General features: G+C 41.0%; 1 protein-coding gene across 2 annotated transcripts in view; it reads right to left on the bottom strand.

Annotated features, from left to right (window-relative positions):
• Positions 1–16,169, bottom strand: part of KCNAB1 (potassium voltage-gated channel subfamily A member regulatory beta subunit 1) — a 414,684-nt gene that overhangs the window by 6,029 nt on the left and 392,486 nt on the right. For both annotated transcript variants that reach the window (XM_003256336.4, XM_003256334.4), the window contains exons 12-13: positions 8,799–8,919; positions 1,320–1,408 (exon numbers count right to left, since the gene is read on the bottom strand). In XM_003256336.4, coding sequence (XP_003256384.1) covers positions 1,320–1,408; positions 8,799–8,919 — 210 coding nt within the window. The remainder of the gene's footprint in view (positions 1–1,319; positions 1,409–8,798; positions 8,920–16,169) is intronic.

Raw genomic sequence — 16,169 nt, 5'->3', positions numbered from 1 at the left:
GAGCATAAATGAACATAAGAGGTGGCATTCATAAGAGGGAGAATTCCTCATGTAGGTAGAGGGAACCTCACAGAATCCAGTAGGAGTTACGGGGCTGGATATGGGAATTGTTAGAAGCAGAGAGGCAGAGGTGATTACACGGCTGCACAGTCCTAAGAAAGGTTGGGGGAGTGGGCAAGGATCTATACCATTTATTCCACAGTGTATTCTGGGCTATTTTTAAAAAGGATTTTAAATCATGTTTGTCCCTACCTCCACCTGTTTCCTTTTGGGAATGGTAACAGGGCTATGTGCTTGTTGCAGGGACAGGTAGATAGGGAAGAAGCTGTGAGACAGTTCTTTTCCTCCATGAGCAGGAGAAAAATGGATAACCTTAGCAGCTAGTGGCTATGGCAGGAATTGCGGGCAGGATCATTCCTAGGGCTTTTAGCAGGGTTGAGAGTAGGACAGGCTCAGGACTAGTTGTGGCCTTTGGGGAAAGGAGGTGGTCACAATAGTTACTAAACTCCACCCCTCTCCTTAGAGCTCCCAGGAACATCCTTTCAACCCACCCACTGCCACTACAGGCTCCCCAGAATATGGCTGCAGGCCCCATCTAGTGCCCTGGACCAGTGGCCATCTTCATGGGATAGGGAATAGGGATGGGCCTCCTAAATTTGCTTCTAGGGAGATGTGATCCTGGAAGTCCAAAATAGAATTTTGAGCCCATTTCTCTTAAAACATGGCAAATATTTATTCAATAGATCTTGAGTGTTAACTAAGGGACATGTAGTAAGTACCCTAGGAACTGGAAAACCAGTGGAAAAGCAAAGACACAGGTCTGACCTCAGAGGGCTTGCAGTCTAGCAGGAGAGACAGGCAGTTATACTACATTATCATAAAAGTTATCATGGGAGGGGGAATACAAGATGTTCAGGGAACAGCAAGAAGGGGCTCAGCACACAGCAGGTGGGCAATATTTGTGGAAAGAACAAATGAGTAAATGATGTATGTATATTGTCCTGTGACTTAAATTTCCAGGCAAGTTATCAGGCAGGCTTTTAAGGCGAGGCCTGGGAAGTCAGTTGCCGGGTATAACACTGGAATGCACTCTTCCACAGAAACAAACCATCCCAAGAAATGAGCTTTGGGAATACTGCCTGTTCATAGGCAGAGGACAACCCTGGATCCATGTACTGGGAAAGTGTTCTGTTGCCTTTGTTCCCCCTACTCTTGCCCCACCCAGAAGGACAGAGACGGGGAGAGATGGGACACTACCTGGAGATAGCCTCAAAGGCACCATTAAATTCCCTGGTGTCGGAAGGGGCTGCAATACTTGCCTGAATGGCACCGAGGTTTTCAATGAGTTGTTCAGGAGTGGATGATCCCAGGAGCACAGAACTCACACCTTCATTTCTCAGGCACCACGCTGGGAGGAGAGGACACGGGGTCAGGTTATCAAAGCACTTCCAATCACTGATTAGCTTATAAACACCTGTTACAGCTGTTTGTTGCAGCCAAAATTTATTAACTTCTTTTGTGGAGGACGTACAGTGCTTCCTAGGATTAAAAACCTGAGCAGCACCCCCTGTTGTGTAGAAGATTTGACAGAATCTGTCAAAGCCCAGCTGGGAGGGGAAATGCGAATGCATAGAGGCTCCAGACAATGGATTGTAAGATTGTCTCTAGCACGCTCAGCTGCCCTCAAGTAGAAGTAGAAAACACAGATGCACTGCTGTCTTTCTTGCTTCTCCGCTGGTTTTCCAATTGCTAGCCTACTGTATGTCTCTTAGTTAACACTCAATGCATTTGGGTTGGCTCGGGGCTTAAGGCCTTTTTGCTTTCCACATAAGGCCCTGTCACCACAACAGGGGCATTCAATCCAGCTACCCACCCCAGAAACACATTGTTCCTGGAAACACCTAACATGGCTCACCAGCAGATGGCTGGATTCCTGTTTCTACCTTGGCCCACAACCTCCTGTCTTTCCATTGTATTCATGGTCTCATTTTCCACATCTGTTGCTTGTAGCCCCTGTAGACTCTAGGTTTCTGGTTCCTTGGTTCCCACCTACCTGGCAGCCCTCTCTGGACCTCCCTTTCTTCCTAACCCAATATTCATCCTGTGTTGATGATCTAAATTACTCTCTTACGAACCCTCACACCCCTCACTTCCTCTGCTTCCTTAGCAAATCCCCAGCAGTACTGCATCTGCGTTTTTGGCTTCTACTTCGGGGCAGCTGAGCGTGCTGGAGAGAATCTCACAGTTCATGGTCTGGTGCCCCTGTGCGTTCACGTCTTCCCTCCCAGCTGGCTTCAGCCAGCCTGGCCAGCCTCACTCTTGCCCTTGGTCATCTTTCTTTTCCCGAAAATGACCTTAAACCTGTACTCTTAAACCATCCCATCAACCCCTGTCCCCTCACTCTTAGTAGATGACCTTGTCCTAACGTCTATAGAAAGTCAAGTCCCTCCACTGGAATATTCCTTAATTCCCCACTCTCCTACTGCATAAGAATCCACATCCATATCCTCCAGTTTCAGAAGAGGATGTGTGCGGTTTCTGTCCAAGACGAAACTCTGCCTTGGCGATATCTCCTTTTTTGCCTTTTCTTGGACTTGATTCATACATGATCCCACCGCCCCCACCACCCCGTTTCAAAATTTCTTACTGTCTTTCTGTCAACAAAACAGGCTAAAATTTCTCCCATTCTAAGATAAGCTTCCTCTGACCCTTTTTACCTGCTTAGATACTGCCCCAACCTTCTTTCCCTCTTAAACTTCTAAAAGGTCAGTTCAGATTCCCTTACTGATCTTCACATCCCAGTCACCTTCTTGCTGTGTCCAGAAACTAAGGTCCCCAGGAGCCTGCTGGTGGTTACAGTGGACATCTGAGTCCTTAGCTGCCTAGAACTCAGTGTTGCTGGACTCGTAGATGCAGTGTCTGCTGGGCCTTCCTGCTAGATGCCCCACGGGCACGGCAAACTTCTTGCTATGATGCCTGGCCCTCTTGCATTCCCAATCACATTTGGGGGCATCACCAGCAATGTGGCTCCCCAATCTGGAAACCTGGGAGTAATCTTTAAGAACTGTCCTGTTCTGACCCCCTTTTCCCTTTTAACTGCTAAGTCCAGTTGATTATTCCTCCTAAATATTCCTCTAATCAAGTGGTTTTCAAACTTTGGTATGCATCAGAATCATCCAGAGGGCCTATGAAACACCCATTGTTATGGCTCACCCGCTGAGTTTCCGATTCAGGTCTGGGGTGCGGTCTGTGCATTTTTAACACACTCCTAGGTAATGCTTATGCTGATGCTGCTGATCTGGGACCATGCTCTTTTTTTTTTTTAAACCAACTTTATTGAGGTAAAATTTACCCATCAAAAATTTTACCCATTTTAGGTGTACATTAAATAATTTTTATAAATTTACCAACCACCATTTTTAAGGTACAACCTTCACCATTTTTAATGCAGTTTTATAACACTTCCATCACCCTAATAAGATCCCTACCTCAATTACCAGGCAGCCACTAATCTACTTTTTGTCTCCAGATTTGTCTTTTCTGGACATTTCATCTAAATGGAATCATACAATAGGTGGTTGTTTGTGTCTGGTTTTCACTCAGCATATGTTTTCTAGGTTTTTCCATGTTGCACTATGTACCCGTATACAATTTCTTTTTGTTGCTAAAGAGTATTCCATTGTATGGATACAGGGCTCAGTTTGACAATGACTGCTTTGGTTCAGCTGTCTTCTCCACCTCGGTGACTGCTGCCCTCACTCAGGCCCTCACCATCTCTCTCCTGGATAACTGGTTTTCCTACCTCTTGCTTGAACTGTCCCCTTACATTTCCCCCATACAGCTTTCATCCAGCCAGTAGCGGTCTCTCTAAACACAAATCTGATCATATCACTTCCCTAGCTAGTGCCTGACATAACTCATTGTCCTGTAAGATGAGGTTCTTAATTCTTACCTTGGCAAACCTTATTTTCTAGCCTACCTCTGCAGCTTCATGGCTCCCTGCCTTGAACTTTGTGCTTCAGGAGCACTCACCTGTCTTTAAATCCTCTTCATCCCCAAGCATCTTGCTGCTTTTCTCTTCTTCTCCCTTCATTCTGGGGCACATTGCTCAAGCTGTTCCTTTTGCCTGGAATGTCCTTTTGCCTTCTCCTTTCTTTTTGCCTCACTAATATTTGCCTATCATTTGAGATTCCCCAAAGATATTGCCTGCTCCTAAAGTACTTCCCTGAATTCCAAGCTCCTACTCTAATTCCCTAATCCCCTCTTCCCTTCTCAGTATTATGACCTGTATTAAAATTATCTGTTTATTTTCTTGACTTGCCCACCAGGCTGTGAGATGTGTCTTATTTGCAGTTGGATGCTCAGCCACCAGCCCAGTGTCTTGCACAAAGTAGGAACTTATTAAATGTTTGTTGAATAAATACAGGCATGGATGATTGATGGATGTCCCCAAGCATGTCTTCTGCCCCCATTTGGACGGCCATATTGTCAACTGATACTCTTAAGCTGTTACCATGTCCAGGCCTTTTATGGTAATCACTGAATTTCCACATGGGCAAAATACAAAATAGTGCTGTATAAAAGTACCAATCCAATCTTTCTCTCTCTCTCTCTTTTTTTTTTTTTTTACTGCATTATTTCCTGCTTTGCACTGAGAACTGTTTTTGGCCTTAAAGGTAGTTCTGAGGACAAAGCAGGTTCTAGGTAAATTATTGCCCATAAACTACCTGACTACTCGAGGTCATCAACAGCTGATTCCCCTAATGGGCCTGTAGGGCACAGGAGAACCCACTGGGCAGAGCTGGTCAACTCCATGGTAGCAACTGCAGCTGATTCTGGATAATTAGCACCTCTAACCAAGTGTCACCAGCCTGTTCACTAAGAACAAAGTGTGAATGCTGGCTCCAGTATACCTGTGTGGCTTGGGGAGCAGGCACATAGTTGGGTTCAAGTAGTTTGCTTTCTGCTGGAGGATCTCCCCTCTCCCACACTCTCCTAGCAGATCAAAGATAACATGCCTGGAAACAATTTCCCTTTTGATTCTGAGAGTTTTGTGGCTAAAAACAAAATTATTTATTTACAAAGAAAGAAGTGACAGGTGAGAAAGACATCTGAGAGGATAGAAGGAGGAAAAGGGGAAAAGAAGCATGTTTTAATTTAAACTCAGATCCTGTAAAGAAGGTATTTCATGTATACCTAATATCTAGTGAGAGTCTAAATCTTGTAAAGATTTCCTCTCTAGAAAGACAGTGTTCTTCCCGGTCTTTCAGGGCTAAGTTTAATACTTCATGTTACTATCTAAAAACCATATATGATTGTGCAGAATATATTTCTCTGCATATTACTCTGATTGCTTGCCATGGCTAAGAGCAGACAGAACTTCAAGTTTTGCATGTCTACTCTTCGCAAAAACATTATCATCTTTATTAGCACTCACTGAGCACCTACTTTTTCCTTTATATATATATAATTTCCCTTTACTCAACTAGTTTGTAAGATATGTATTATTATACCCATTTTACAGATGAGAAAATTGCTATCAGGTTAAGTAACTTGCCTATGGTCAAATAGCTAATATGTTTTACTGTGCTTGTTAAAGCTGTAGGGTTGCTAAGTAATAACATTAAATACATTGTTTGATTTTATATTTTTTTGAAGAAAGGATTAAAGCAACAGTCATACTTAGGTACATGGCATTTCCCCCCCTCTAAAACCACCTCCCATTTCTATCTTTCTATGACTGCTAATTGCAACTATTTCTCTGCCTCCCAAACTCTGAAGAGTCAAGCTACCAACAAATATTCTATTAAATTATTTTATTTGCATAGACCTTATCTTGAGCTTTTTCTCTCACTGGATGAGTGTTTCTGATATGTCCCAATTCCTGCTATTTCTTAATCTTTAGGATTGTTTTGTCTAGAATCAGCGCCCATTTTATTCCTTTCTCATAGCTACCACATGAATTCTTTTATCTCATTTCTTCATTTATAAGTGGAGAGAGTAATAGAAAATCCTCCACTAGCATCGGTAAGATATGACTAGTAATAGTATAGACCTCCGCGGATTGTTTTGATGAGGAAGGAGACAAAACAGTGAGAGTGAGCCTGAGGTGCTTACCATAGAACCTGACAAATATCCCCTAGTAAGGGAACCAGAAGTCTCAGGGCTTTTCTGCCCAGTGTGTAGCCTTTGGCAGCATGTGGCTATTGAGCATGCAACATGTGTCCAGCCTGAATTGGAATGTGCTTGCTCTAAGTGTAAAATATATGCTGGATTTCAAAGATTTGTAGAAAACAAAAGTAAAATATCTCAATAATTTTTAGTATTTATTACATGTTGAAATGATAATATTTTGGCTATATTGGGTTAAAGAAAATCCATTATTAAAATTAATTTCACCTGTTTCATTTTAATGCTTTAATGTGGTCACTAGAAAATTTAAAATAAGATACAGTTATGCATCCCATAGTGACAGGGACACGTTCTGAGAAATGCATTGTTAGGCATTTTCCTCATTGTGTGAACATCATGGGTACTTATGCAAACTTAGTTGGTATAGCCTACTGCACATCTAGGCTATATGGGATAGCCTATTGCTCCTAGGCTCCAAATCTGTACAGCATGTTACTGTACTGAATACTATAGAGGCGGTTGTAACACATGGTGTTGTGTATCTAAACATAGAAAAGGTATGGTAAAAATATGGTATAAAATGGTATACCTGTGTAGGGCACTTACCATGACTGGAGCTTGCAGGACTGGGAGGTGCTTTGGGTGAGTCAGTGAATGAGTGGTGAGTGAATGGGAAGGCCTAGGACATTCTTGTACACTACCATAGACTTTGTAAACACTGTGCACCTAGGCTACACTACATTTATTTTTAAGATTTTTCTTTCTTCAATAATAAATTAACATTAGCTAACTGTAACATTTTTACTTTATAAACTTTTAATTTAAAAAAGCTTTTGGCCAGGCACAGTGGCGCACGCCTGTAATCCCAGCACTTTGGGCGGCCAAGGCGGGCAGATCACGAGGTCAGGAGTTAGAGACCAGCCTGACCAACATGGTGAAACCCTGTCGCTACTAAAAATACAAAAATTAGCCGGGCTTGGTGGTGCGCACCTGTAATCCCAGCTACTCAGGAGGCTGAGGCAGGAGAATCGCTTGAACCCGGGAGACGGAGGTTGCAGTGAGCCAAGATTGTGCCACTGCACTCCAGCCTGGGCAACAGAGCGAGACTCCATCTCAAAACAAAAAAACAAACAGAAAAACCTTTCAACAACATAGCTTAAAACACAAACACATTGTACAGCTGTACAAAAGTATTTTCTTTATATCGTTATAAGCTTTTCTATTTTTAAAAAGTGTTTTTTTAGCTTTTTAAACTTTTTTTTGTTAAAAACTAAGACACAGACACGCTCATTAGCCTTGGCCTACACAGGGTCAGGACCATCACTACGTTCCACCTCCACATCTTGTTCCTCTGGGAAGTCTTCAGGGGCAGTAAAACACATGGAGCTGTCATCTCCTGTGATAATAATTCCTCTTTGGGGAATACCTCCTGAAGGGCCTGCATAAGGCTGTTTTACAGTTAACTTTTTTTTTTTTCTAGTAAGTAGAAGGAGAACACTCTAAAGATGAAAAGTATAGTATAGTAAATACATAAACCAGTAACATGGTCATTTATTATCAAGTATTGTGTACTGTACATGATTGCGTGTGCTAGACTTTTATATTACTGGCAGTGCAGTAGGCTTGTTTATACCAGCATCACCACAAACACACAAGTAATTCATTGCACTTGGACCTTAGGACAGCCACAACATCACTAGGCAATAGTAATTTTTCAGCTCCATTATAATCTTATGGGACCACCTACATATATGTGGTCCATTGTTGACTGAAACACCCATGATTGAACGTGGTTCATATTATCTTTCTCTCAAACAATGCATGTGGTTTTTTCTTTTTTTTTTCTTTTTTTTTTTTTTTTTTTTTGAGACAGAGTCTTGCTCTGTCACCCAGGCTGGAGTGCAGTGGTGCAATCTGGGCTTACTGCAAGCTCCGCCACTCAAGTTCACGCCATTCTCCTGCCTCAGCCTCCCAAGTAGCTGGGACTACAGGCGCCCACCACCACGCCCAGCTAATTTTTTCTATTTTTAGTAGAGACGGGGTTTCACCGTGTTAGCCAGGATGGTCTCAATCTCCTGACCTCATGATCCACCCACCTTGGCCTCCCAAAGTGCTGGGATTACAGGCGTGAGCCACCGCGCCCAGCCACCTGTGGTTTTCAATTGTTAGCAGCAATCATGACCTTTCATGGACTCCACAGCATTAGAAGAACAATGTTTATGGCCTTCAAGAACTTTCGGGGTGAAGGTATTTCTCTAGGACCAGCTTTTCATGTGGCAGTAGCCTTGGGCTTGTCAAGCCCTGTATCTCAGCCTCTCACCAACCCTGGCTTAGTTTTCAACAGAGACAGAAACTTGAGCCAGAAGAAATGGATGTCACTACACAGTTCACCCCTGACATCTGTGATAGTGTATGTTATCACTGACATGTTCTCATTTAAACTATGTTATAAGGGCAAGGGGAAAGAAGTAAGAAAAATTTGCTATCATGTAGAATATTCTGGGGAACCTCAAATAACTCACTTTATATTTAGCAGGAGTTTATGCTTCAGAGATCATCTGTCCCTACAATAGACATTTTATCATGGTAAGGGTGTGGTCAGCAATAGAAAACTATGATCTCAGCAGAAGTCCCTCTACCACCCCATAGCTTAGTAATTTTCTTACCAACAGCTAGCTGAGGTAGTGTGCATCCCAGACGCTCCGCAATTGGGGAAAGGTCTTTTAGCTTGTTTTGCTGTTTTCTCCCTTCTTCACTTACAATTCTTTCTTTCAACCACTGGTAGCACTGGGGAAAAGCATAACATTGAAATGTTAATGTCTGGTAAAGATCTGATGTCAAAGAATGGTAATTCAATAAAATATGTGAACCTCATAATGATTTTCTGAATTTTTTGACCCTTATGTTTCACACTGACAGGGATGATTTCATGCAAAGAAATGTTCCTCACGATCTTGCTCCTTGTTTATTGGTTCAAAACAGATTGATTTTGACTAATATTCACCATTCAAATTGATCAGCCTGCACAGAAGTTGTTATAACCCTGACCGTGACATACAAGCACTTATATCCTAGCCTGTCCAACAGAAGAAGTAATGTTTCTTATTGAGATAGCCCAATTTTAGAATGTAGCAAAAAAAAAAGTGCATTTGCAATTTACCAAGATCTATTATGTCTCCTTTTTATTAAGAAAGCTGGGTGCCAAGCTTTCTGCTCAAAGAAAACCATTATTTTACATTTTTGTTTAACTATTTTTCTCCCCCTTGCCTTCAATTCACTGCTAATCTCTTATTCTTTTTATAATGTGGCTTTGTCGTTAGCTTCTGCAGCTTCTTCCTAGAAGCAGACATGGCATAACTGATAGGTACCGAGTTGGTTTTTAAAATTGTAAAGTAGATAAAGACTTTGCAAATGTTATTACCTATTGTATAACTATTGAAACTTAAAAAAGTAAAGAAACTCAAAACAGGAAACTATTCTTTAAAGCCAATGAGAAGAAACTGACCCTGATCTATAGACTACAAAATGAACCTAATTTCCTAAATATAAAGAGAAAAATCTTTTAGAACTTCTCAATGCCTTACTTTCCAGAAGGCTCTGCTCTTACTATGAGAAAGGGAACAATAGACTCTTCTACATAAAGCGAGCACTAAGCAGCAACACCCAGAGGAAAAGAGTATTTGCAAGAGTGTTAGTCTGTTTTAGGGAAAACAATTAAAAATCATCACACTGTGTCGCAATGTGGACTTTCTCTCTTGTGTGTAATTGTGACATAATCGCCATCGCAGATCTTTATCTTCCCAGAGGCCGCAGAATGCTCTGCAACAGGCAGTGGGCCATGGACACTGCACCCACATGATTTCAATAGGCCGCTGGCTTTTGTTTATTGAGCATTTTTTCATCATTCTAAGACAATATTTCCAAAGAAAAGGGTAACCACATTATGTTTTATGGTGATTTTTTGAGTTATTTTGCCGATGAGAAAAGAAGGGCAAGCCGTCCCAGTTTTGCCTCCTAAAGTTCAAAGGCTTATGGGCTGGCTCCTAACCTGGTAGCCTGCTTGGGGAGATGGCTAAAGTTTTCCCAGCCTTAGCTCTGAGAAGCCTCACCTTCTTCAAAAAGAAGGGTGGCCTGGAGCATCTCTCCAGAGATGACAGTTGGTGCCAGTGGTGATGAGGTGGACATTGTGAACAATGGACATTGCCTTGGGGCCGGGGCAGACTTCCTGGGCCAGAGTGCTGTCTATGTCAGTCCCTGAACTTACTTTTGGTGTCCTCAGTGGGAAAAACATCACCAATGCTCACTAAAGTTTCATAACATCTTTCAGAGGACCAATATCTCTGAATGTTATTCAAACCAACTAACAAAGATTGAAAACTAATAGCCAACTGCTTTTTGAGCAATTGCTTTTTATTAGTATTAGAATTTCTGAATTTCAGTATATACCATGCATGTGAAGAGTGGTTGGTTTATCAATAAATTTTTTGTAACTTTTCCATTTTTGAAATCTTGCATGCAGTGCATTCTCTTTCTTAGGATTGGGTTACAAGTTTTATGTATGTGTGTGTATATATATGTATGTGTGTTACACACACACCATTTTCAGAGACAGACTTCCAAAAGTAAAAAAAAAGTAAAAACCAAGCAATTATTTATTGAGTCCCTATCTCTCCATCTTCAACGCTATAAATCTCATTGTTGCTTTAACCTATGGAAATACAAGCAGATTAGGGTTTTTAAAAAGTAGATGCATAGTTTTTATACTGCTTTCCTCATACTAAAGGAAATAAAAGTGTGTTGGAAATAAACAGCTTTAACTGCTTTACAAATGAGAAAATGTTAGCAGAGATAGGAGATGAGGCTTAATTAAAATGTTAATTAAATATGGAAGCAAACAAGTGTGTTTTGTAGGAAGGTTGGAGGTAGGTGTGGTTGTGGCAGTAATAAAGCCTGCTTGCTGACTGGGCAGTAATCCATGAATCAAAAGGTGAAATCTCCTCATCCAACCCTATTCTATCACCCCACTTCACTGCAATGATTTGATTACATGTTGGTGTTTCTAAACCTAGCAGGTAGAAGCCAGGGATGGCTTGTTGTTCATGTCAGCATCTCCAGTTCTGACACTTGTGGCTGGCAAGGAGGAGGGTCTCAGCCAATATGGTGGTCAGGGAGGAGTCAGAGAAACCAGAGTTCCATGGGGTCAAAATAAATCTCTTCCCGTTTTTCAGACTGATCATGACACCTCCTCTCCAATGCAGTGTGACTCTGCCAGCAGTCCTGTGGGACTCCACAGGGCTTGTGGTTTCCATATTATTTCATAATTCACCCCTTCATATGTCTGTCCCTCTTACAAATCCTGGAGCTACTCCTTGAGGGTTGAGACTGTCCCATTCATCCCTGTATCCTCAGCACCCAGCACAAAGTCTGGGTACACTCACTAAATATTTGTCAAAGGGACAGTTGAATGAGCTTTCCTCCACAGATTAGTTGGCTATTAGTTTTATGTATGTTACAAAACTCTAAATTTTCCCAAAGCCTATTTCTTTGCCCTCTCCCAATGCTATGATGATTTTATATGTCCCTATTTCATAGGTACTGATATTGGGGTGAGAATAGTCTGTGAGACTTGCCCCAAATCCCTAATTAGTTGTTAGTTAATCTTGGATTGAACTCAGGATGAAACTGGAGCCATGGACAGAATCAGTCACATTTCAGTTCGGAACACTGGTCTAGAATAATTTAACAACCAAGATCGTTGACTATTTCTACTTAAACATCAAAGTCTTTGACTCAAAACAAAAACAAAGTCACTGTTGAGGTTGAGATCTCTAGGTAAAATGCTAGAGCTGAAAACTTGCCTTCTGAAATTTTACCATAATGTACAATATGCTTAGTTTCTTAATATGAACCCTTGACATACTTGGACCACCTCTCTCCCCCAACTTTGATTCATCGAGGTGTGCATGCATCTTATTTTTCTTTGACAGAGGGGTACATATTTTTGTAATTTTTTTTGAGACAGGGTCTCACTGTATTATTCCGGCTGGAGGGAAGTGGCATGACCTCAGCTCACTGCAGCCTTGACCTCCCAGGCTCAGGTGATCCACCTCAGCCTCCTGAGTATCTGGGACTACAGGTGAGCATGATATCTGGCTAATTTTTTGTATTTTTGCAGAGATGGGGTTTCACCATTTTGCCCAGGCTGGTCTCAAACTCCTGGGCTCAAGTGATCTGCCCACCTCTACCTCCCAAAGTGCTAGGATTACAGATATGAGCCACCACATCTGGCCTATAATTTTTCTAGAAAGCATTTTGCCATCAACAGGGAGGAGCTGCCAATAAATTTTATTGCACTATTTATTTCTATTTAAAAGCTATACACCTGGTCTCTTGATCAGACTTTATTGATTTTGTTATGGCTCATCAAATTAATTTAACAAAGACTCAGGTACCTCTTATGTACTCATCAAGCTCTGTGATGAGTCAGATGAGCAGGTTTCAGTTTCTGTCCTAGATGTATTCACAAATCATTACCTAGTAACATGGGAAGTGTTTTTTTGTTGGGGTTCCACTTCTGTCAATGATTTCTTTATAAGCTATGTCTTTACTGCCTTCTAATGGAAAATGCCATGACAAGATGGTGCATAACTCGAGCTGGTCATAGTACCTTACCCTTTTGGCCACCGTTATTGGTCTCACAGGGTGGCACATGACCTAAGCTTGGCCAGTCATCTCTGGACTCAAGTTGGTAAAGAAAAGATCGCTTTTATCTTAGGTTACATGCCTTTAGAAATGCAAGCCTGCAACCACCAGTTTTCCTGCTCCTGGCCTCATTTATAGTAGAAGAAAATGACACCCACATGCAGAGAGAAATAGAGAAGATGGAAAGTCATGACAATGTACAAGTCCATGGATGGAGTCATTGCTGAGGCCACTCCATACTTCCCAAGGATTGTCTTTGTGAACAAATATAGAGTCCCCATTCTCTGATCAGATTTTGTTACTCGCAACCAGAGAATTAGAAGACTGTAAGAAGTGTTCATGGAATAATAGAGAAGATACAAATAGCTCAGTTTTGTAAAGTTAGGACAGTCTTCATAGAGAAGAAGACAACCAAGCTTTGTCTTTAGCAATAAGAAGGGGTTCCACAAGAGAATGAAAAAAAGGACATTTCTGGGAGGCAAAGGAGAGTACAGTGCATTTGCATGGAAAATGAAGTAGTATGATATGGGAGACACAAATGAAAAAAACAGGCTCAACTTAGATCCCAAGGGAATTTCCTTGAATGCTTTATTGCGGAGTTATGGCTTTGTCCTATAAGCAATGATTGGGAAATCATTAGAGGATTTTAAGCAGGGTTATGATATGGTCAGATTAATATTTTAAAAAGATTAAGTGGTCACAGTGGTGGGTTGTTGTGAAAAGGGGAGGAAATCAGAGTCCAGATGGGAGGCTACTACAGTAAATCTGGTAAGAAATGATGAAGATCTAAACAAGCGCTGTGCACAAGATGGATCTTAGAGTCAAGATAGAGTCTGGAGGATTTGGTGCTTTGTTGAACAGGAATAAGGAAGGAAAGGAGGCAGTCTGAGATAATGCTTTGGCTTCTGACCGACATAACCAGATGGATGGGTGGAGGCACTGTTAAGCAAGAAGGAATGGCAGGTTCTGGGGGTGAGGATAGATTCCATTAGGCATGACTGATGCCCATGGGACTTCCACTTGGAGATGTCTAATAGACACAAAGAAGGAGTGCTGTGCAGTTCAGCAGTGAAGTCAGAGCTGATAACACAAATTTAGAAATCATTGTTAGAGTAGTGGGGCCAGATGAGGGGGCCCAGAAAATCCAGAAAAAGAGTGTTACTTTCTAAAAGAGCCCTAGATAGGTATTTTTTATGCTGAGTTAATTTATCCTTCAACTGCAGTTCAATACAACAGATGCAAAATATTAACATCTTAATCTTATCAGTATAACAATAGCCAATGTGAAACATAAACTATTATTCTCTTTGAGGGTAAGATGAATGTTACCAATTTATTTATCTACTTGCCCAGATATCTATCTTTTCATTTAACTAACCTTCCTTCCTTCCTTCCTTCCTTCCTTCCTTCCTTCCTTCCTTCCTTCCTTCCTTCCTTCCTTCCTCCCTCCCTCCCTCCCTCCCTCCCTCCCTCTCTCCCTCTCTCTCTCTTTTTCTTTCTCTTTCATGGCATTCTCATTCACTCCAAAGGTTGCTCTGATACTTGCCTCCTTTACTTTTTATTTTTTTGCTCTGGTAACTATACTCAAGTGGCTTTCCTAAGTGCACATATATTACTCCGAAAGCACTCAGGTTGATAATGTAGAGCCTTGAGAGTCTGCAGAGCTCTAAAGAAGCATACTTTGTGATCAGCCACCTATCATCTGTTGAGAGCGCTTAATGTTTATTGTTAAGGATTTTCCAGTAGATACAGAGTTGACTTTATAAAAGTCACCAATAGAAATATTTCCCAAGCTGCTTTTGGGCTTAGCCACCTTCAAGCATTCATTACTCTTTCTTTTTTTGTTTTTCCCTTCACTAGTGAATTTGTGAAAGCTTTTGCAGCTGTTTGCAAGCTTTTCTCAAACAGTGATGGAGGTTAGACAATCATGCACTCCAAATACAGCATAGCTACTTCTTCCTCCTTTAAAAACCTGGTTTTAAAGAGAAATAAAGATGTCTTTGAGGGAGGTAATTAACTGAGAGCCAGGAGACCTGGGTTCTAATATCAACCTTTTCTGTTATGAGTTTGTGGTCTTGGATTGTTATTTAAGGTCTTCGTGTTTTAGTTTCTGCTTCTGAAAATGGTCTGCCTCTCAGCAGATTATTGTCAGAACAAACACTCAGCATATATAGAAATGCTTTGAATTTTTCAGCAAGCCTCTGAAAGAACATATGACAACATGCTTAGCTCAACTGACTAACAGTCACCTGTATCCATTCTGTTTGTGAGAATAAAAGTTGATGAATGAAAACACTTAGCTCAGTGCTTGGCAGAGAGTAGGTACTCAGTAAAATTGTAATTCTCAGTGCTTCCCTTCTTCCTTTCCTTCCTTCTTCACTCCCTTCTTGCCTTCCTCTTTTTATACCTTCTTTCCTAAGATGCTTTTAGTCTGTCTTTGTTGACTTGTTTCGACTTGTTTCAGAACAATCTTTAATTTTCAGAAGCAAGACCTTATTTAATATTCTAGGAAAATTGTTTTTTGTAATAATACAAAACTAGAAATAGGATCATGTCATCATGCTTTAGGACATATTTATGTTGTATTATTTTAGAGAACAAACAAGCCAAAGCTCAACTGTAACAGGCAGAAAGGAAAGTCAAAGGCCTAGAGCCTTGAAAATGTTCTGATTAGGGAAGCTCGCAGTGGCCACAGCCACAATGATAAAAGGATTGGTGGTTCAGACTTGACTTCAGCTGTTTTCCCAATAATTTAGTGCTGATGGAGGCAAGAAGTTGTGTCAGGCTTATACTTCCTCTTAGAAGGACTCTGGTTTATCTAATTTTTTAAATGCCTGTATTCTCTCTCCCTTGACAATACAGAGTAATTTGTGATTCTAATGTTATTACACATTCTCTCAAGTTTTTAAAAACAGGCATGTTGTTATTAATAAGGAGAGATGTTTGGAGTACTCTCCAATAAATTAGTCATCAAGATGTCCTAAATGGAGGTAATTTTGTGTCAATGATCTTGAATATCTTTTTGCTTCACAGCAGAATTTAAGCTGCTTTAAGTGATAGAAGCTTTGCTATGTATCTGTCTCCTGAAGTCTCCCCTTCTAACCCACTGCCCCCAACACACAATAAAAAGTGGCAGCCATACTCAGCTACAACTGTTGGCCTCATATGGATTAAGCCTTTATGGCTTACACTTTGTTTTGTCAAGAAAAGGAAATAATGTAAGAATCCTCGTATATAGAAAAGAGATTTTGTATTTTATCAGTTTCAAATGATGGAATGTTTTCTTTAATATAAGAATAAATAACAATGTAAGAATTCGAGCCCTGCAAGTCCAA

Source organism: Nomascus leucogenys, chromosome 11 (genome assembly GCF_006542625.1).
Source record: "Nomascus leucogenys isolate Asia chromosome 11, Asia_NLE_v1, whole genome shotgun sequence".
Classification (NCBI taxonomy): Eukaryota; Metazoa; Chordata; class Mammalia; order Primates; family Hylobatidae; genus Nomascus; species Nomascus leucogenys.
This window is presented reverse-complemented; position numbering and strand designations above follow the sequence as displayed.